Genomic DNA, 22,571 nt, shown 5'->3' on the forward strand with positions numbered 1-22,571 from the left:
AAGGAGCTTTTTCCCTTCGTTGAGGGTACTATAACAAGGGGACATAGATTCAAGGTAAAAGGCGGGAGGTTTAGAGGGGATTTGAGAAAGAACTTTTTCACCCAGAGGGTGGTTGGAGTCTGGAACTCACTGCTTGAAAGGGTTGTGGAGGCAGGAACCCTCACAACATTCAAGAAGCATTTGGATGAGCACTTGAAATGCCATAGCATACAAGGCTACGGACCAAATGCTGGAATATGGGATTAGAGTAGACAGGGCTGATGGCCGGCGCGGACACGATGGGCCGAAGGGCCTCTATCCGTGCTGTATAACTCTATGACTCTATCCCCACTTTCCCGCCTGATTCCCATATCCCTCGATTCCCCAGAGTCCAAAAATCTATCTATCTCAGCCTTGAGTATACTCAACGACTCAGCATCCACAGCCATCTGGGGTAGAGAATTCCAAAGATTCACAACCCTCTGAGTGAAGAAATTCCTCATCTCAGTACTAAATGGCCAACCCCTTATCCTGTAACTATGCATGTTGCACAAGTGACTGTAGATAGAGATTTACTTAATTGATGTTACTTATCAACTGTTGAGCATCTTTCACCTATTTAGAGAGTGACATTTCCAGCTCCCAAAGAAAAAAAATGTACTAATAGACACAAAGGCTGCTAACCTTTTTTGAAAGCTTCTTGTGTTTTCTGTAGCTCTTTCTGTTTGCTCTGATCAGGAGCTGCTGCCACCACATTTGCTTCGAAGTCCTTCACTTGAATTTTCAGGTGAACTTCCTGCTCAGTCAGGCCCTAAATTAAACAAGTGCATAAAACAGAACAAAAATCGATGCAAAAAGTCACAGTGCTTAACTAATCATTCACCAAGTGACAGCATCTTGTACATACAGTTTTCTATAGATAAAAGTCAATCTAGCACCCTTCATATCTATCACCAATTGCTTTGGGCCAGAACGGTTGACTCCCAACTGTTCAGCTGTTTACTTGACCTTTATAATGCTTTCTGACAGACCATCACACACACAACTCTTTTTAAATTGCAATGATTCTTTTGATTGCAACACTCTAGTCTATATTATATGCATTGTATAGAGTTTACATGTTAAATGTGATAGTGAGTGAGCTTTATTAATTGACTGGGGCTGTGGAACGCCCTGATTACTGATTCCAAGCAGTGGCAACTGCACACGTTGCTGTTCTTATGGACTATATTTTGGTGTACCACCTGAGTCCTGGCAGTTACCTTGTTTTAGTGGGTTGCAGCTTATTCCAGATGCTTGCAGTGTGACTCGTATAGACTGCTGTTGAAGTGCCAGCCAGCTGCTAGCACCAGATCTGGAATAGAGACTAGATTTTGAAGAATTTTTTCTGGCTCCGCATCCAAGAATATGATATTCTCAGACTGGGCAATCCAGCATAATGCCTCATTTCAACACTGATCAGGTAGAGGGGGTCCTCCTGTTGCCACGTCAGTGGGATGCACTGTTGACTTCAGACAGTTTTAAAAAAAATGTCCTCATTAACCCACTCTTGATATCATAGGGGTTGGAAAGGTAGTTGCATCATTATAATGTATTTCTTCCCCCATCCTATGTAAAATAAAATTGTTAGATGTTCTACATTGTAGGAGCTTTTTAAGTTCCATACAGGTGTACTCTGGTACATCTCCCATGAAACATTTCCCTCAACAGGAAGCCACTCCATATCTGGGATTGGTGTGGATGCCAAACTGAAATAAGTGCAAGTCATGAAGGCAGTAGCAACTAAAGCTACTCCCTGACAAACCTGCAGCTGAAATTAGCAGAATAGCTCCCTGGTACAAAGGGAGCTTTGAAAGGAAAGAGTTCCATATATAAAAAAAGACTTTCTTCATATGTACCTCTCATGAATTATATTTACAATATATGTCAAAGCACAACCAAAATAAAAGTTTAAGACAAATACTGCATGGATTAGTTTCATGGTGTAGGTCTCAGCCACCCATAGCCACTGGAGTTCTTAATCCAGTTTCGAAACTTTCAAAAAGTTATATCTCAAACACTTTGGGATTTTTTTTTTTAAAGTTAAAGGCGCTATATAAATGCAAGTTGTTGTTGAAAATGATCTTATACAACGACCGTGGCTGCATTGTGCAACAGAATATGCTTTTAGTAGAAATCATGGAAATTGTTTTTTTGCAGTTAAGTTAGAACATGAATCTTAGTATAAATTGACTAACTAAAAAAAAATTCAAATTTTCAAAGATGCATCAAAACGTAATGGGAAGAACAGAAATTGAAATTAAAAGGTCAATCACAATTCCATCCCAACATTTCTTTGAGACTGGCATGCAATGTTTCCCATTGGATAGGTGGTATATAGCATACACAATATAAATGATCTGTATAGTTGCGCCATGGAATCAGATTCCATACTAAAAAGTTATGCCATTCCTCGCCACGCAGTTACTGTCTTGTAATTGTCGATCCAATGGCACTTTAAAAGGAACCATATTTCATAAATATACGAAGTAAATACAAGTATTTCAGAATTACACACCTGAATGCTTGCTGTGTATTTTTCTAACATATTTTTCATCTCCCTGATGCTCTGCCGCACCGTAACCACTTTTTCTTCCAAATGACCTTTCTGTTCTTGGTATTTTTGTGCCACTGCTAAATCCTTTTGCAATTTTGCCTCCATTTTGTCCATCTATTTTTTAAAAAAAGTTTTAGTTTGAGCAGCTCGTACACAGAAAAGCAGTACAGTATTTATTTGATGGACACCAGTTTAACACACTGTCCTCTACAAAGCCACCATGGTTGATGCAAAGCTGTGGCAGCTTAAGGAGACTGCCACAATTAAGAGCTCTTAAAATTAAGAAACACTATCACAGTTCATTTAAGATGGTCTCCACCGAACTTGATTGAGTGGCCGTAAGGCCTCCTACGGTCATTATATCTAGACTTGATGGATCATTGGGTTAGTGTAGAATTCCACTTGATTTGCAATACAGGTGTAATGACTGTAGCAGCATAAAGTGATGATGAGTTTTCTGTCCAAAGTCAGTGTTCCCAGTACAGAAAGAATTACTCTGCATCAAAATGAGAAGTGAACCACCCCATAACCACAAGTGCACTTTTGCAAATTCACCCTTTGTTACATTTTGTCGTACAACAAAAATCTCCTTCGGCCACAATAGTAACTTAATAATCCAGTTTCCTTTCTATCACCACTTGGGTTATTATTAAGGGCAAGCCTTTTCTGACAATGATAAGGAACACATACACCAGACAGCTTTTATTTTGTCAAGAATTCAAAGGATTCATGTTTCCCAAATCTGTGCTCATCTTACCCGTAACTCGATATTTGAATCCCCCCCCAATCAGGTTTCTGCCCCGCCACAGTACTGAAATGACCCTTATCAAAGTTACAAATGATATCCTATGTGATTGTGACGATGGTGAACTATCCCTCCTCATCCTTCTCTAGCTGCCTGCAGCCTTGACCACACCATCCTCCTCTTACGCCTTTCCTCTGTCATCCAGCTGGGTGGGACTGGTTCCATTCTTATCTATCCAGTCGTAGCCAGAGAATCACCTGCAATGCCTTCTCTTCCTGCTCCTTCTGGAGTCCCCCAAGAATCTATCCTTGGCCCCCCTCCTATTTCTCATCCACATGCTGCCCCTCAGCGACATCATCTGAACACAAAATGTCAGGTTTGAAATGTACGCTCATGACACCCAACTCTACCTCACCATCACCTCTCGACCCCTGCGCTCTCATTTGTTGCACTGCTTGTCCAACACCCAGTGCTGGATGAGCAAAAATTTGCTCCAACTAAATATTGGGAAGACTATTGGTCCCCACTGCAAACTCCGTTCCCTAGTCACTGACTCCATCCCTCTCCCTGGCCAATGTCTGAGGCTGAACCAGACCGTTTGCAATCTTGGCATCCTATCTGACCCTGAGATGAGCTTCCGACCACATATCCGCTTCATCACCAAGACTGCCTACTTCCACCTCCATAACATCGCCTGGCTCCGCCCCTGACACAGCTCATCAGCTGCTGAAACTCTCATTCATGCCTTTGTTACCTCTAGACTTGACTATTCCAATGCTCTCCTGACTGGCCTCCCATCTTTCACCCTCCATAAACTTGAGCTCATCTAAAACTCTGGTGCCCCTATCCTAACTCGCATCAAGTCCCATTCACCCATCACCCCTGTGCTCGCTGACTTACATTGGCTCCCAGTGCGGGAACACCTCGATTTTAAGATTCTCACCCTTGTTTTCAAATCCCTCCAAGGCCTCGCCCTCCCAATTTCTGTAACCTCCTCCCACCCTACAACCGTTTGAGATCTCTGTGCACCTCCAATTCTTGCCTCTTGCACATTCCCGATTTTAATCGCTCCACCATTGGCGGCCGTGCCTTCAGCTGCCTAGGACCTACGCTCTGGAATTCCTTCCGTAAGCCTCTCTCTCCTCCTTTAAGACGCTCCTTAAAAATTACCTCGTCACCTGTCCTAATCTCATGTGGCTCGATATCAAATTTTGTTTGATAATGCTCCTGTGAAGCGCCTTGGGACATTTTACTACGTTAAAGGCACTATATAAATGCACTTTGTTGTTCCTGGATTAGCAAGATGTGTCCAGTGATGTGCTCAGTGTTGGGATCGCTCATTCCTCATATGAATAGATTATTTGCAGACATATAGGGATCAACGTTTGCTGTTACCACCAATTTAGAGGGCCGTAGCAACCTTAGGAGGATACAGATAGGTGACAGGAGTGGGAAATGCAGTTCAGCGCAAAAATATAGCCTAAATAGTAACATTTTCAACAGAAATAGATAAGAGATACAAGTACAGATGTAGATCCTTAAGAGCATGATAGTAGGTGGAAACACCCAATTCACCATTGTTGGAAGACAATTGCTCAGTTGTAACATCATTAATTTGAACCATCTACCAAATGAATGCGTAATAATATGAATGGACCAAATGTCTTTAACTAGTTACTATAAAGGATCTAGAGGATCGCTAAATGGCTTTTACATTACAGCTGGGTCTTGGCAGAGCACTTCAAGCACACCAGTTTCCAGGCGAACCTGCAACAACGTGGCTACTGACGCGGGAGAAATAGTTGCCAACTCTGGTTGGATGTATTCCTGGAGGTTTCATCACAGGACCTCCCGCCTCCAACTGTCCTGCCCATTCTAACAGCCTCTTTGCTCATCTCCAATATTTTTTGTAACTGATAAACTAAGGTGTTCAAAGAAAATGAAAAAAAAATTGTTTTAATGCTCCAATGATTTTTCTCTTAGGTAGCAGTGTCCAATCTTTAATTCCTGGACACTCCAGGACAATCCTGGGGGATTAGCAACACTAGGGAGAAATAATTCAAGGGATGAATATAGAACATACAGAAATGCATTAATGCATTAAAAGCATGGCCAAGGGACAAAGAAAGGCCGAGAAACAAATGAGCTGTTAATTCAAATTTTTAACTCAGCATAAAAACACACCCTGTGTCATTTTATACAAATTGCTTACTTTGGAATACTGGATTGTTTTAAAGCAAGAATGACTGAATTTTCAGTACACTGTAAATGAGATGAAAGTTCTCGAGGCCAAAACAGGCTCCGCATGGATAGACTGTATTTATCCCAGAATACTGAAGAGACATTAGGAGGAATATTTGAGAGACATTGGGCTCGATTTTAGGAGGGAGGCGGGTTGGCAGCTTTGGGGGGGGGGGGGGGGGGGGGGGGGGTCGATTGGGCGCGTGGGTAACGCGCCCAGTGAATTCGGGGTGCTCTGCACGCGATCGCATACTTATTTTGGCTTCCGGGTTTCGCGCTGGAAAGCTGCGCAGCCGTATCATAGGCTGTCAGCTGGAGGAGCTCTACTTAAAGGGGCAGTCCTCCACTGACTGATGCTGCTGAAAATATCCAAAATTACAGCATGGAGCAACCCAGGGGAAAGGCTGCTCCCAGGTTTAATGATGCCTCACTCCAGGTCCTACTGGATGGGGTGAGGAGGAGGGGGAGGACAGAGATCTTCTCCCCGCATAAAGGGAGGAAGTGGCCTGCCTCTGCCACCACGGAGGCCTGGCTCGAGGTGGCAGAGGAGGTCACCTGCACCACCAACATATCGCCCACCTGCATACAGTGCAGGAGGCACTGCAATGACCCAAGTAGGTCAGCCGAAGTGAGTACACTTACTCATTCCCCTACACTCCGTCTGCCACATCACCACCCCCACCCCACAGCTCCTTCTGCACTGCCAACACTACTCTGTCACATCACTCCTCACACCCACTCAAAGCTCATCCTCATCTTACCTGCACTTACTCACCTCGCCAGTACTCATCCTGCCACTACCACTCAACCCAATCCTCATACAATCTCATGGCTCTATCTCATACATCTCTTTCACGGTCAGCCTCACTCAACCTGCCACTACCTGTGCTGCAGCCACAGGGCATGTATCACATATGTGCAGTAGGAAGCATAAGGCAAACGTGTTGTGAGCATGAAGGGGATGCACAAAGGTGTTTGAGGGTTTGTCGTGGTTTTTACTTAGATTTAATTTCTGACCAACTCACATTACATATTATATTGGCACCACTACTGCCACGTCTTTGCGAATCTTGTCTGGTTTGTGCAATAATGCCCTTTCCTGAGGATCACTATGCAGACCCACAACTGATGCCACCCATTGTGTCACTGCAGAGTGGGTGTAGGTGTATTTGCAGAGCTCTTTTGTGCAGACAACTGAGCGACGTTGGCGATGTCCCCGGTGGCACCCTGGAAGGATGCGGAGGAGAAGTTGTTGAGGGCAGTGGTGACTTTGACAGCGACAGGCAAGAAGATGGTGCTCGAACCAGCCGGGAGCAGCTCGGCATGAAGGAGGCTGCAGATGTCCACGACTACATGTCGAGTGACTCTGAGCCTCCGTATGCACTGCTGCTCAGAGAAGTCCAGGAAGCTGAGCCTCGGTCTGTAGACCTTGTGGCGAGGGTAGTGCCTTCTGCGACGCATCTCTCTCTGCGGTTGCCCTCCCTCCTGCCGTGCAGGTGGATGTGTCACAGCACTGTGTTGTGGAGCTCCACGTGTCAGAGGTGGACGGCGTGGCTGGTGATGCTGTTCGTCCTCCAAGGAGGTCATGACTGCAGCTATGGCAGTCCCCATCCAGAAGATGTACGTTTGAGGGGGTCCGCAAGGTCGGTAAATGTGTCTGCACACTGGGTGGGGTTGAGGTTGCAAGTTTGTGAATTTTATTGTTAGGAAGAGGGTGGTCGAGGCCAAACTTTGTCCAAAGTGACAGGGTGGCCTCCTGCAATGAGTGAGGGATTCCCCCGCCCCCCACCCCCGCCCCAAATGGACCTTTGCAGCTGCCACAGGCTGGTGGCTGCAACACGTCCATTTCAACTGGGAGTGTTTCCCCCAGTACGGGAAACAGTCTCAGTTGAGTTGAAAATCCCACCCTTCCTAAAATATCATGTCAATCAGGTCTGCTAACGACCTGAAGTATCTACTTAATTAGTTTAAGTGGCATCCTGCCGGCTTTAATTGCTGGCGGAACCCCGCATGCAGGGGCTGCACGCGCATCTAAGCGCGTCACTGGGGAACCCGGAAGTAGGCGGGTTGGAGCCGGGCTCCGGACCCGCCCCGGGAATCCCCGATTTTTGGAGCCCCACCACCACGAACCCGCTGTTTCGGAGGTCCGAAAATCGATCCCATTGTGAGGGAGTTACTGAACATTGGGGTAGCAGCAGATAAAACAGGCTAATGTAGTGCCTGTATTCAAAAAAGTCAACAACAGACATGAGGAAATACAGTTCCATTAATTTTACTTCAATCCCTTGTAAAATAACGGAATTGATCAAAATAAAATACAATCAAAGCCTAGTAAACAGCAGCCAATAATAATTTAGATGGGGAAGATCTGCCTGACCAACCTCCTCGACTCCGTTGAGAGTTAGTGACATCCCAAATGGATTGTGGAAAACAATATGGTAAAGTTAGATATCCAAAGGCATCGGACAAAAGATTCACAAGAAAGGATACCAGTCAAGCTCAAAACTGTGGGAATTCAGGGTAAATCTAGGGAATGGTTAAGAAAGTAACATGCACTTGTTATAAGAGCTGTGCCAGAGATTGGAGGGGAAGGGGAGGTCCTACATTTAGTTCTGGTCATCTCGGCACAAGGGAGATACTCCAGTGCTGGAGGCAGTGCAGAGAAGAGCCAATAGGCTGATACTAGTGTTACAGGACTGAATAATGAGTAAAGACAGTCAAAACTTGAACTTTCAGCCTTGGAAGGAGGCACCGAAGGGGTAATCTTAGAGGCAAAATAGTAAACAGAATGGAAAAGGTAAATTATTTCAAACTAAATTGAGTAAGACAAAGGGACAGTTTTAAACTATCAGGAAGTTTTTCATACTAAGTAATCAATACGTGGAAAGGACTTCCAGACAAAGAAGTGAAGGTGAAAATCCTAGACTATTTTTAAAAATTAACTGAATACAGCAGTTTAGCGTCTTTCTGGATGGATAAACTATGATGGGTCGAATTGCTTTTCTCATCCATAATCTTATGATGCAGCACACAGGCAGCCAACCGTTGGACAGTTTGGCCTATATGCATGTACAAAGTCATCATATGTTGGCAACAACTGACGTCATGATGCCAAAAACATCAGGTGGTTACTGCAGGGAACTTGCTACATTAGAGCAGCATGTCTACTGGAGCCAGTTAGGAAAGCTCAGTTTTAAAAAAAAGTCTTCCCGGTCACCAGTCTTATAAAAAAATACAGCGATTTAGCTTGATCTTGCCATCAGCCACACAGACCTGTGCGTCAGGAGATGGTTGCACAAGCTCAGTGTAAAAGTAAATAATGACTGCATTGCTAAGTGGTGTGGCTCACAAGTACTTTAAATAGCTAAGCTTGGTTTCATTCAAGGTGTCGATACATATCTCTGGAGAGAGCAGTGCAATGAGATTAATTTTAGATTACTCTAGCAAAGAGCCAGTACAGGCACAATGGGCCAAATGGTTTCCTTCTGTGCTGTAGACTTCTCTGGCTTTGGACTGAGAGCACAGAACAGAAAAGGAAGGAAAGGACTTGCAATTACACAGCACCTTTCAACACCTCAGGATGTTGAAAGTGCTTTATAGCCAATGACCAGATCATCTGTTTTAGTGGTGCTAGCCGAGGGATAATACTGGCCAGGACACCAGAACTACCCTGCTCTTCTTTGAATAATGCCACAACACCTTTTACATCCACCTGAGGGGGTAGATAGGCCTTGGTTGAATGTCTGACCTGAAAGACAGCACCTCTGGCAGTGCAGCACTCCCTCAGTACTGCATTGAAGTGTCAGCTTGAATTATTTGCTCAGATCTCTGGAGTGGGGCTTGAGTCCACAACCATCTAACTCAGACATGCATTATTCTACTATATGTCGAAAAAATGGCCCTACAGAAAACTCCACAAAACTAGATTTTTGTTTGAAAAGTACAATGGTAAGTTTTGCACCCCATCAATTCCTCATTTTTAGTTTTGGTTGTACTGAAGTTCGGTTATACTGAAGTTCAAAAAATATATTTTTGGTTTTAGCAGCAAGGGCTTATATCAGAGAAACTGGGTTAGAGAATTTACCAAGCTATACACGAGTGCTGAGGTAACAGTAATGCAGTCATTAACCATGGGCCACACAGCTGAAGCACCTAGCTGCTGTTAGCGATCACCAGGAAAGATTGAGTGATTCGCCTCCCCTCTCCCCAAACATGGAACATTGGACAATTGTGCTCAGTGTACTGAAGAATTTTTGAGCGTTGACTTACCTCTTCCTGAGTAGTTTCAACAACTACTGAAGATCCCATTCTACCCTTCATTACTTTTCCTCCGCCACCAGTCATGGTACCTAAAGCAAGATGGAGTTATAAGACAACTGATCTGCACTGAAATGAAATTTAATCATTTTTAAGTTAACAAGCTCTTCTATTTGCTATGAATCAGTTTGTTTTCAGTGTTCAGGTAATAGCCTTTTGCTAATGCTATTGTAGCTAATCAAGCTTAATAAAAATGCAATGGTCAATCTTGGTTGCAGGGGAGTCTATAGTCTGGAAGGCACATAACCAAACACCTGATGGAGGTAAATCATGAAGAATATAAACATTTATGTTAACTAGATTTAGCATGCATCACAACTGAGTTTAACACACATTCTGCAATTTAAAAAATTCTGCAGTTCTCCTTCATCTCTCTACATGATAGAAAGTCTTGCATCTAATCTCATAGTATGAAGGAAAGTGTTCATCGCACTTGAAAGTATGAACTTGCATGATTCAAAGTTCATACATATTTATTAAAAAAGCAACATATTCCACCCATAAATTTTTGATTGCATCATTGAACATGTAAGAAAGCTACCAATGAACAATCAGCAAATAGTTATTAAAATCACCAAGAATCAGTAAACAGGAGCCAATAAACTAGCCATTTGGAGAAGGGGAACCAATGAAATTCCTCAAAATATTTTTCAAAATGACCTTGGCTGCTATCTTGCTTTCACTGTAACCTTAATATGTAGTATTAAAACTAAAATTTCTAACAACAAAAAAAAACCTAATTCGTAACAAATTAAGCCTATCCAGAGAGTTGCTGTTTGTGTGTTTGAAATCAATTCCAAAGTTATTTTCAGGTCTCCCACTCCATCAGAAGCTTGGGGTGTGCATTTTAATTGTCTGCAGGATACTGACTTCTATTGCTGGCTTTTGCCATGTCCATCCAGCTGCTCTCAAATTGGAAGGCACCTGGTTCTGATGCTGTCCCAGCTGAGGTATACAAAGCCAGTGGCAACTACTTAGTCAAATGCCTCAACAAACTATTTCAATTTATGTGGCATTCAGAAAAGATCCCCCAGGAGTTCAAAGATCCTTCAATAGTCCACCCCTTCAAGGGAATTTTATCGGTGATGATCACTGGGAAATCTCTGATCGTTGCTGGAACGATTCTCACAAGAGTGATGCTTAAATCCCTTTATTCAACACACTGCTGAAAAAAATCCTACCAGTCAATGTGGGTTCAGAAAGGGAAGAGGCAGGACTGATGTGATATTCGGAGCCAGACAGTTCCAAGAAAAATAGAGCACGCAAAATGTACACCTCTATCGTGTCTTTGTTGACCTGACAAAGGCATTTGACAGTCAGTAGAGGAGGTCTCTAGAAAATAGTCTCCAAGTTTGGGTGCCCAGACAAATTTACAAATGGTCAAACAATTCCATGATGTAATAATGGCTCAAGTGATGGAAAATGGGGACAATTCCATCTCCTTCCCCATTACAAATGGTGTCAAGCAAGGATGCGTCCTTGCACTATCACTCTTCAGCGTCTTGTTTTCTGCTATACTTCTCATGGCTTTCAATAATCTTGAAATCAGAGTCAAGATTAAATTCAGGACTGATGGGCAACGCTTAAACCGTAGAAGGCTATAAGCTAAAACAAAAGGTTCTGGAAGAACTAGTTTGTGAACTCCTATTTGCTGATGACTGTACTCTTGTTGCCCACTCGCAGGATGATATTCAAACAATTATGAATCACCTTACAACACCTTGCCTGCAATTTGGCATGACTATCAGTCATAAAAAGACAATGGTACTCTTCCACCCATCACATGCTTCAGGTTGTGGACAGATTCACCTACTTGGGTAGCACCCTGTCTAGAGAAGTCCGTATCGATATGGAAGTATCCTGCAGAATCGCCAAAGCCAGCTTAGCTTTTGGTAAACTCCGTGAGTGCCTCTGGGACAATAGAGGCATCAAGTTGCAAACCAAGCTTAAAATATATAGGATTGCTGCTCTGAAGACCCTGTTTTGTGCTTGTGAAACTTGGGACAACATATGCACGCCACAGGAAGAAACTGAATAATTTTCACTTAAGTGCCTAAGACCAGATGGCAAGACAAGATCACTGATACAGAAATTATTAAAAAAAAGACATGCCAATCTTAGATGCCAAGACATGCCAATCTGATCATGAAGGCACGGCTATGATGGTCAGGTCACGTGGTGCAAATGTCTGATGAACGAATCCAGAAGATCTACTATGGCACATTAACAACTGGGAAATGACATCGTGGTAGTCAGCAAGAGATATATAGACTGCTTAAAAGCAACTCTGAAACAGTGCAAAATCGACGCCCATAAGTGGGGCCAACTTGCTCAAGGTAAGACGACATGGCGGAAACCATCCATGAAGACACCTCCTACCATGTGGCCCGTCGCATTGCTGATGCTGAATGTAAATGCCAGCTGAGGAAGTCTCACTAGAAAAATCAAGATTCCCAACTTGGTATATCCAGGATCCACTGTTCAATCTGCGGATGCTCATTACGAGCAAAAATAGGCAGTCATCAAAGAACTCAATGCAAAAATGAGATGAAAATCTGTCTGTCTTTGATATCAAAGGAATGACAATGACTTTTGCAGGCATTATACTATGCTGCATTACATGGAGTAAGATCCCATCACTCTACAGCAGTATACCCATAAACTCGCCATGAGCAACACCATATACACCTTGCATCTAACACACTAACAGTCACATCACTAACTCAAATAAGGCAACAAATCAATGTTAACTGAATGATGTGGATTGCCCGCAATATAAATATGCTGGTAAAAAAGCTACCAACGAACCAGAAGGCACTAAAAAGGGTACCGATCAAAATGCAGGTGCCACAAAACTAAGCAACTGGCATGCACCACAGCCAAACTGCTCAAAATATTTTTCCACTTACACTTAAGATATATGCCCCAAATGATATTTAATTTGAAAAATGTTACTAAAGAAATAATTACATTTATCCATAAGCTCACTCCATTGGGGTTGAAATTACACCTTGTCACGTCTGTTTTATGGGCATAAAATGGACACAAGGACCAATTTTGCCAACACCCTGTGATCCACAGGTGCTTGAAAGACATCTTTCCCATTATTGGGTCAGTCCATTTCTCAGGTGTCCAAGTGACCACCTTAAACAAGCATTATGCCCGTCTCAGATGCTGATGATGGGCCTAACGCCTGTTTTAGGACCCCTCAGGGAAATAGGGCTACCCTGAACGAAGCAGGTCACGTCCAAAAAGTGAATTTCTTTTCTAAACTTTGACGTGGAACCAGGAGGAGCAGGAGCTTTGCCTGGCTCCACAGCACTCTTGAGGGCTGCTGCCAGCCTGCGACTAACATAGATCTTTATAAAATAGGTGAGTTGCTTGCGGGGGCATGGCAGCTCAACCAAATAATGTTAATGAGGCCGGAGGCCCAATTTTGGGCCACCTGGTTGGGGCGCTCTGTGCGCATTTCAGAACGGGCCTCAAGGAATTTCCAACCATTTTATCTTCAAAATTCCTTTAGCAACCTACCTCATTCTCTGGGACTAGATTACTATTTGGTTCCCAGAGCTTGCAGTCTAGCTGAGCTTTTGTGCAGTTATTTCCTAGACCAAGAACATATGTGCATCCCATGACAAGGCTTTAAGATCTCCCTTCCAGATATTAATTAAGCCCATATATGCTAGCACCTCCATTGCCAATTCATCATACAAAGGAAAAATTTACACTAGTAAATTTCCCATGGAGTTGGTTCATTATGTAGTTTTATAATAAGTGTCTTTTTTCATAAAACACAATGTTATTCTGCTGAAGTGCAGCTGTGTTAAAGCTGTTCTTTCTCTAAAGGTCATAAACTCTGAACTATGTAAATAAATAAGCAAATGCCTGGGGTTAATTAGAGTTTAATTGCTGTTGGCTAGGGAAATTTGCAGATTGCCGTGTGCTTGTAAATTTCTGGCTACAGGTCAATCTGGAAACTTTCCTCACCAATAGCAAATGTCTGTAAATGACCCTAGTGTGAAATTGTCTTTTTAAAATACTTTTATCATCTGAAGTACAGTAGATGTTCAAACAGATAAACTTTAAGAACACTAAAGTTTCAAAAAAATACCAGTTACAATTTTAAAAGGCCCTTCAGGACTTCTAAATAACCATTTACATTTCAAATAAAGTGCTCATATTACCATAAATAATTACCATTTCCTTGCTTAAATTACAAAACTGGGCAAAAGGACAATTAAAATTGTTAAAATGTAGACATAATTCATCAGTCTGTACATCTGTTGATAGGATGACACTAACAAATATTACATTTTGCAATGCCATCATTTGTCATACCTGATTGCTCTATTATCTGCCCCTGCAATGTCACCACTCTCCAGCGCTTGTCCTTCTGGAATGCTACACGTGTTGCTTGCTCTAGATCCTTAGCAACAAGTGTGTCACGAAGTGCAAAGTAAAATGCTGGACGTATAGTCTCTTCCTTTATTTTGACCATATCAAACAGGCGGGGAATGTTTTCAGGTGTTTGGATCTTACCAATACTTCTGTCCCAAACTTTCATCTGGAAGAATACAACAGTTGCAAAGTTAAATTGTTAGAATAACCATATCTAAATTCAGAATTGTAGTTTACACTTGCTTCAGTGTACCTTATCCAAGCCAATAAAAGTTGCTACTCCAATATTTTGTTTCTTCAGGAAGTTAACACACTCTTGAGCGGTATCAATTGTGTCTACGACAATGTTATCCAGGGCACCACAGCTGGAGGAGACAGCAACATCGTATTTTTCATCAATGGCACCCAAATCACCCTAAAAGAATACAAACCTTCCATATCTCAGAAAAATCCACAAACAAGTCAATCCCAAAGGAAATGTTGATTTCTTCTGTAAGCTGCGCTTGTATATACTTTAAACTATCTCCTTACCAGTCTTCCAAAGATTCCAGGGATTTTACCAGTTTTCTTCTGCTGCATCAGTGCCTCCAAAACTCTACCCCGGCTCCGATTTACTGTTAGGGAGCTCTTCGCTTCTTCAACTTTTTGTCGCAGCTCATAAACACCATCCCGAATTTGAGCTTCAGATTGGATTATTTTTTCAAGTTCCTTTGCATCCTAGAAAGGATACAAAATAATCCACACTTACTTTATTACATCTTCAGTAGAGAAAGGTACTATTCTAAAAGTTCAACAGTTATACAGCTGATAGATCCAGGGAAATTCCTCTCACTGGGTCAACCACTTTGTAAGTTTACAGTTTATGTACTGTGATTAAAAAAATTATAGAATGCTATCCAAACAAATATCAAAAATAGTTTTATTACCATACTATTAAACTTAAACTACTGAGATATAGAAACAAGTGCTCACAAGTAGGAATAAAGTTGTACATCTAATAAGTCATAAAAATACTATTAAAAATTACAAAATTGAAGTTTAAATTCACTATTTTATATTGGTTCATGGAATAACCTCTTACAGATTTCACAACACTGGAACACAATGGATATTTGAATAGGGCACAAGAAAGTATTAAATACAATATACTCCAATTGTAGATGCAACTTCTATAAATGACTTGCTATTTCATCAGTTTTGGGTCAAGCCAGCATTGGCCAAGCTTTTGTCTCCGTGGATTGCTTAGGTGCGTGCCTTTGAGTCACAGTTTAAAATCAGTGTTCCCATTAATTTGCATAGATCTCAATTTGCTGTTTGTATTCCAATTTAGACTTCTTCAACCAAAAAGCAACAGTGCTAAAAACAGTCCTTTCCAACCATCCAGGCCTAAAAAAATGCAAACAAACAAACCTGTGTAAATAGGATTAAGTTGTCTGCACTTTGAGGGTTAGATTGCCAGTGCTCGGGGGCCCAGTTTGAAAATCTGTTCCTTCTGTGAGTATATGAAACTGCTCAACAAAGTAGTCAACAGCTTCCTTTTCAGTATTCTCTAAATACACAACTGCAATCATTTACAAACTCACTTGTTTGGTGTTTTAATTAACTGGATTGTGCGCTGTATCTATGCAAATTTCAGTCCATGCCAATAATCATAACTTACTACAAGTTATTCAATATTTGCTAAAATGTACTTGCATTCATAGGTTGCCGGCAAAGGCTTCCAAAATACACACAAGCTCATTTATCTCACCGTTCGCAGTTCTTGCTCACTCTGAGGTATTTTGATTTCCAGGTCTTTAATTGCTGCTTTTCTTTCTTTAAGTGTACTAGTAGTAGTGGCCAGGGCTTCTTTAGCCTGATTGAGTTGGTCCAAAGCAGATTTGTGGCTACTGAGGTAGATATCTAGTTCTGACTGAGCCACATCCATCTTTGACCTGGTCTCATTTACAGCTTTGCTCAACTCCATGAGCTCCTTCTCATTCACCTACAAGAAACAAAAATCACCGTAAGAACATAAACATAAATATGAATATACTGGGGCAGGGCGACTGTACAAGTTCACTTTTGAAATATGTTAGAAATTAAATTTCAACAGATGTCTCCAGCTTAAAGGTGCCTTTGTTTAGTTGAAGATTATTTTGCTTAAGCACACTTATCTTGTGCTTCATTGGGGTCCTATGTATTGTCATGCTATTGCCAAATATGATTGGAAAGAACCAACTTCTGAAATAAGATTATTTACTACTGTTCAAACATCAGAGATATTTGGTGATATTAATATTTAAATCCACTTTTCCACCCTTAAACTTTGAAGTATTGTGATATTTTATTTGCATACTTCCCTCCCCTACTGCTCAATAGCTAAACTACTATCTAACCTCTTTTTCTTCCTGCAGTCCTTGTGTCTCCTGTTTGAGACTGTCCATCACTTTCCTTAGCTTCTCTTCCTCATTTACTTTTTTCTGTTCAAGCTCTTCTTTTCCAGATGTTGCTTTTCTGATGGTATTTTCACTATCACCGGGTACATTCTTCAACTCCTCTAGCTAAAAAGAAAATTAAAATGTGATGGTAAAAGAATAGTTTATAGTATAAATATGCACAACCACAAGTATCACAGCACTGATGACATCACTTAATAGGAAAGTATCCAGATTAATAAAGTACAGAAAGCTGGATAAGTAATCCTTGTGCGTTTACATGGTTAAGCCTGAAACAATTAATTGCACTTGCTTTTCATTACGAAAGGGAAGCTTGGAGAATTTTTCTTTAATGAAGTCAGCAATAGGAAGGTGAAAGTTCGAATGAAAGCAGGGAGCTGTGGAAATTTCCCCTCTTTTTTCAGAGCTGGTTCCCTTCGGCTGCAGGACATTCTGGAGGGGGAGGGTGAACAGCCAGTTGTCGTGGTGCATATAGGCACCAACGATATAGGGAAAAAACAGGATGAGGTCCTACAAGCTGAATTTAGGGAGTTAGGAGTTAAACTAAAGAGTAGGACCTCAAGGGTAGTAATCTCAGGATTGCTACCAGTGCCACGGGCTAGTCAGAGTAGGAATGACAGGATAGCTAGGATGAATACGTGGCTTGAGAGATGGTGCAAGAGGGAGGGATTCAAATTCCTGGGACATTGGAACCGGTTCTGGGGGAGGTGGGACCAGTACAAATTGGACGGTCTGCATCTGGGCGTGACTGGAACCAATGTCCGAGGGGGAGTGTTTGCTAGTGCTGTTGGGGAGGGTTTAAACTAATATGGCAGGGGGATGGGAACCGATGCAGGAAGTCAGTGGGAAATAAAGTGGTGACAGAAACAAAAGGCAGTAAGGGAGAGTGTACAAAACATGACCGGACAGATGGTCTGAGAAAGCAGGGCAAAGACCAAGGGAAGTCTAAATTAAACTGCATTTATTTCAATGCAAGAAGTCTGATGGGCAAGGCAGATGAACTCAGGGCATGGATGGGTACATGGGACTGGGATGTTATAGCTAATACTGAAACATGGCTAAGGGAGGGGCAGGACTGGCAGCTCAATGTTCCAGGGTACAGATGCTATAGGAAAGATAGAGCAGGAGGTAAGAGAGGAGGGGGAGTTGCGTTCTTGATTAGGGAGAACATCACGGCAGTAGTGAGAGGGGATATATCCGAGGGTTCGCCCACTGAGTCTATATGGGTAGAACTGAAAAATAAGAAAGGAGAGATCACTTTGATAGGATTGTACTACAGACCCCCAAATAGTAAACGGGAAATTGAGGAGCAAATATGTAAGGAGATTACAGACAGCTGCAAGAAAAATAGGGTGGTAATAGTAGGGGACTTTAACTTTCCCAACATTGACTGGGACAGCCACAGCATTAGGGGCTTGGATGGAGAGAAATTTGTTGAGTGTATTCAGGAGGAATTTCTCATTCAGTATGTGGATGGCCCGACTAGAGAGGGGGCAAAACTTGACTTCCTCTTGGGAAATAAGGAAGGGCAGGTGACAGAAGTGTTAGTGAGGGATCACTTTGGGACCAGTGATCATAATTCCATTAGTTTTAAGATAGCTATGGAGAATGATAGGTCTGGCCCAAAAGTTAAAATTCTAAATTGGGGAAAGGCCAATTTTGATGGTATTAGACTGGAACTTTCAGAAGTTGATTGGGAGAGTCTGTTGGCAGGCAAAGGGACGTCTGGTAAGTGGGAGGCTTTCAAAAGTGTGTTAACCAGGGTTCAGGGTAAGCACATTCCTTATAAAGTGAAGTAGGGAACCTTGGATGACTCGGGAGATTGAGGCCCTAGTCAAAAAGAAGAAGGAGGCATATGACATGCATAGGCAGCTGGGATCAAGTGGATCCCTTGAAGAGTATAGAGATTGCCGGAGTAGAGTTAAGAGAGAAATCAGGAGGGCAAAAAGGGGACATGAGATTGCTTTGGCAGATAAGGCAAAGGAGAATCCAAAGAGCTTCTACAAATACATAAAGGGCAAAAGAGTAACTAGGGAGAGAGTAGGGCCTCTTAAGGATCAACAAGGTCATCTATGTGCGGAACCACAAGAGATGGGTGAGATCCTGAATGAATATTTCACATCGGTATTTACGGTTGAGAAAGGCATGGATGTTAGGGAACTTGGGGAAATAAATAGTGATGTCTTGAGGAGTGTACATATTACAGAGAGGGAGGTGCTGGAAGTCTTAACGCGCATCAAGGTAGATAAATCTCCGGGACCTGATGAAATGTATCCCAGGACGTTATGGGAGGTTAGGGAGGAAATTGCGGGTCCCCTAGCAGAGATATTTGAATCATCCACCGCTACAGGTGAGGTGCCTGAAGATTGGAGGGTAGCAAATGTTGTGCCTTTGTTTAAGAAGGGCGGCAGGGAAAAGCCTGGGAACTACAGACCAGTGAGCCTGACATCTGTCGTGGGCAAGTTGTTAGAGGGTATTCTGAGGGACAGGATCTACAGGCATTTGGAGAGGCAGGGACTAATTAGGAACAGTCAGCATGGTTTTGTGAGAGGAAAATCATGTCTCACGAATTTGATTGAGTTTTTTGAAGGGGTAACCAAGAAGATAGATGAGGGCTGTGCAGTGGACGTGGTCTACATGGACTTCAGCAAAGCCTTTGACAAGGTACCGCATGGTAGGTTGTTGCATAAGGTTAAATCTCATGGGATCCAAGGTGAGGTAGCCAATTGGATACAAAATTGGATTGACAACAGAAGACAGAGGGTGGTTGTAGAGGGTTATTTTTCAAACTGGATGCCTGTGTCCAGCGGTGTGCCTCAGGGATCGGTGCTGGGTCCGCTGTTATTTGTTATTTATATTAATGATTTGGATGAGAATTTAGGAGGCATGGTTAGTAAGGTTGCAGATGACACCAAGATTGGTGGCATTGTGGACAGTGAAGAAGGTTATCTAGGATTGCAACGGGATCTTGATAAATTGGGTCAGTGGGCCGATGAATGGCAGATGGAGTTTAATTTAGATAAATGTGAGGTGATGCATTTTGGGAGATCGAATCGGGCCAGGACCTACTCCGTTAATGGTAGGGCGTTGGGGAGAGTTATAGAACAAAGAGATCTAGGAGTACAGGTTCATAGCTCCTTGAAAGTGGAGTCACAGGTGGATAGGGTGGTGAAGAAGGCATTCGGCATGCTTGGTTTCATTGGTCAGAACACTGAATGCAGGAGTTGGGATGTATTGTTGAAGTTGTACAGGGCATTGGTGAGGCCACACTTGGAGTACTGTGTACAGTTCTGGTCACCCTATTATAGAAAGGATATTATTAAACTAGAAAGAGTGCAGAAAAGATTTACTAGGATGCTACCGGGACTTGATGGTTTGACTTGTAGGGAGAGGTTAGACAGACTGAGACTTTTTTCCCTGGAGAGTAGGAGGTTAAGGGGTGATCTTATAGAAGTCTATAAAATAATGAGGGGCATAGATAAGGTAGATAGTCAAAATCTTTTCCCAAAGGTAGGGGAGTCTATAACGAGGGGGCATAGATTTAAGGTGAGAGAGGAGAGATACAAAAGGGTCCAGAGGGGCAATTTTTTCACTCAAAGGGTGGTGAGTGTCTGGAACGAGCTGCCAGAGGCAGTAGTAGAGGCGGGTACAATTTTGTCTTTTAAAAAGCATTTGGACAGTTACATGGGTAAGATGGGTATAGAGGGATATGGGCCAAGTGCAGGAAATTGGGACTAGCTTAGTGGTATAAACTGGGCGACATGGACATGTTGGGCCAAAGGGCCTGTTTCCATGTTGTAACTTCTATGATTCTATAATCAAAAAGATTTGGGAAAGATACAATACACTCCAGTGGGTGAATGGCAGCATGATTATCTGGCATTTGCCTCATTATTCCACTCCAGCAGACTATTTGCTCTCAAAAAAAAATTGCTTTCTGCTCAGAAACGGATGGAAGATTTAACTTGGTACTGGCAGAATGGAGGTTATGTACAGTCAAATTGAATTTTTGCTGTAGTATTATGCACTGCCCCATGGGAGATTCACTGGTGCAAATCTACTTTCTCCAGATGGGCTAAAGCTCCTTAGAAATAACTCAATGGTACCTTGAAAAGGGGGAGCATTAACAATTACTTTAAATGTCTCAGCTAGGATTATTCCTAGAATGATCTCCCAGTGACCATGGTACTTATCCACATTAATAGCTAAAACAGCTTTAACATACACGTGGTAAAAGCACACACGGAAGCAACAAGTAGAGTTACTTACGCTTTTGTCAAAGTTCTGTTCCAAGTCTGGCATTTTCCCATAGGGAAAGGAGTAGATAGACATGGCAGGTTAGTCACAACATACCACTTTAATTACCCATTTGTGTCATGCTGAGATGAATATGTTTCTCGTAACTGACACCAAACAAGCTGTGCACCTCTGCCTTAATTTGTTTTAATTAGGCAAACAAAACTTTACCTTCTCCTTGTCTTTTTGTAGTTGCTTCTGCAGTTTCTTCTCTTTACTCTTTGAATGTTTTAGCTTTTCTCGGACTTTGACATCTTGTAAATCAAACTGTGCAAACTTTTCCTTCTTCTCTTCAATGAATTTTGTAATTTTCCCTAGTTTTCTATAAAATAACACTACCGTTACATACATGTATAGAGCTATCATCAATTATTTATTAAACAGGCTTCTAGGCTACATTCTGCACATACATTATCCTACTAATAATCAGGATAGCAATACTACTTCTTTTACTCCCCTCCACTTTCACCCTCACTCCTATCCTGAAAGTAGGAGTCAAGCAAGGTAGGTTCGGATGAAGTACCCATTCTTGAATTTTCAGCCTGCAGTTTGGCAGGTTATTCAATTGCAAGGGCATCATAGATGAACAAGAACCCATCTTCAAACTTCCAGCATAATGGATAGCAATCTGTAGCAGGAATCGTGGCCCATTTTCCCTTGCTTTGCCAGGGCCAATTGTAATATTGCCCTGCCACCCAAGCTATAATTAGCTATCTCAGCATATGCCACGGATTGAATATGTCTCAGTAACACCACAACAGGCATTTGCCCACTAATCTTGGTTTTAAAAATCCAAAAAGAAAATGACAATAAACAGCAACTTGCATTTATATACCATATTTGACATCGAAGAACATCACAAAGCGTTTCTCAGAAGCATAATCAGACAAAAAAAAACTCCAAACCAAAAAAGGACCCATTAGGAGGGGTGACTAAAAGTTTTGTCAAAGAGATGGGTTTTAAAGAGGGTCTTCAAGGAGAAGAGGGAGGTGGAGAGGTTACAGAGGAAATGTCAGAGATTAAGGCCGGGTCTAGCTGCAGATGGTGCGGCGAAAGGAGTGAGGGATGCACAAGAGGCCAGAGTTGGAGAAACGCATAGTTTCGGAGGGTTGTAGGAACAGGAGAATTCAGCCGTTTGAGCCAGTTCTGCCATTCTGTTCGATTATTGGCTGATCTGTACCTCAATGGCTTTGTTCCATATCCATTGATAACCTTACTTAACAAAAATTTATCAATTTCAGTCTTGGCCTCAATTGACCTGGCATCCAGTCTTTTGGGAACGAGTGTTTCAGATTTCTACTACCCTTTGTGTGAAAAAAAGCTTTCTGATTTCACGCCCAACTGGACCAGCTTTAATTTTAAGATTATACCCCCTTATTCTGAATTCCCTCACCAGAGGAAATAGTATCTCTATATCTACCCTATCGAATCCAGTTATCATTTTAAACACCTCAATTAAATCACCCTGATAGGTCTGGAGGTTACAGATAGAGATGGGCGAGTCCATTAAGGGATTTAAGCAAGAGAATGAGAATTTTTAAATTGAGGCTTTGGGGGACCA

At 42.2% G+C, this 22,571-nt stretch overlaps 1 protein-coding gene across 3 annotated transcripts in view; it reads right to left on the reverse strand.

Annotated features, from left to right (window-relative positions):
- Positions 1-22,571, reverse strand: part of smc4 (structural maintenance of chromosomes 4) — a 78,855-nt gene that overhangs the window by 25,113 nt on the left and 31,171 nt on the right. For all 3 annotated transcript variants that reach the window (XM_067995375.1, XM_067995376.1, XM_067995374.1), the window contains exons 9-17: positions 21,182-21,332; positions 16,655-16,819; positions 16,027-16,260; positions 14,808-14,993; positions 14,530-14,691; positions 14,217-14,442; positions 9,831-9,910; positions 2,537-2,689; positions 664-790 (exon numbers count right to left, since the gene is read on the reverse strand). In XM_067995375.1, the coding sequence (XP_067851476.1) occupies positions 664-790; positions 2,537-2,689; positions 9,831-9,910; positions 14,217-14,442; positions 14,530-14,691; positions 14,808-14,993; positions 16,027-16,260; positions 16,655-16,819; positions 21,182-21,332 (1,484 nt within the window). The remainder of the gene's footprint in view (positions 1-663; positions 791-2,536; positions 2,690-9,830; positions 9,911-14,216; positions 14,443-14,529; positions 14,692-14,807; positions 14,994-16,026; positions 16,261-16,654; positions 16,820-21,181; positions 21,333-22,571) is intronic.

This window comes from Heptranchias perlo, chromosome 13 (genome assembly GCF_035084215.1).
Source record: "Heptranchias perlo isolate sHepPer1 chromosome 13, sHepPer1.hap1, whole genome shotgun sequence".
In the NCBI taxonomy this organism is placed as follows: Eukaryota; Metazoa; Chordata; class Chondrichthyes; order Hexanchiformes; family Hexanchidae; genus Heptranchias; species Heptranchias perlo.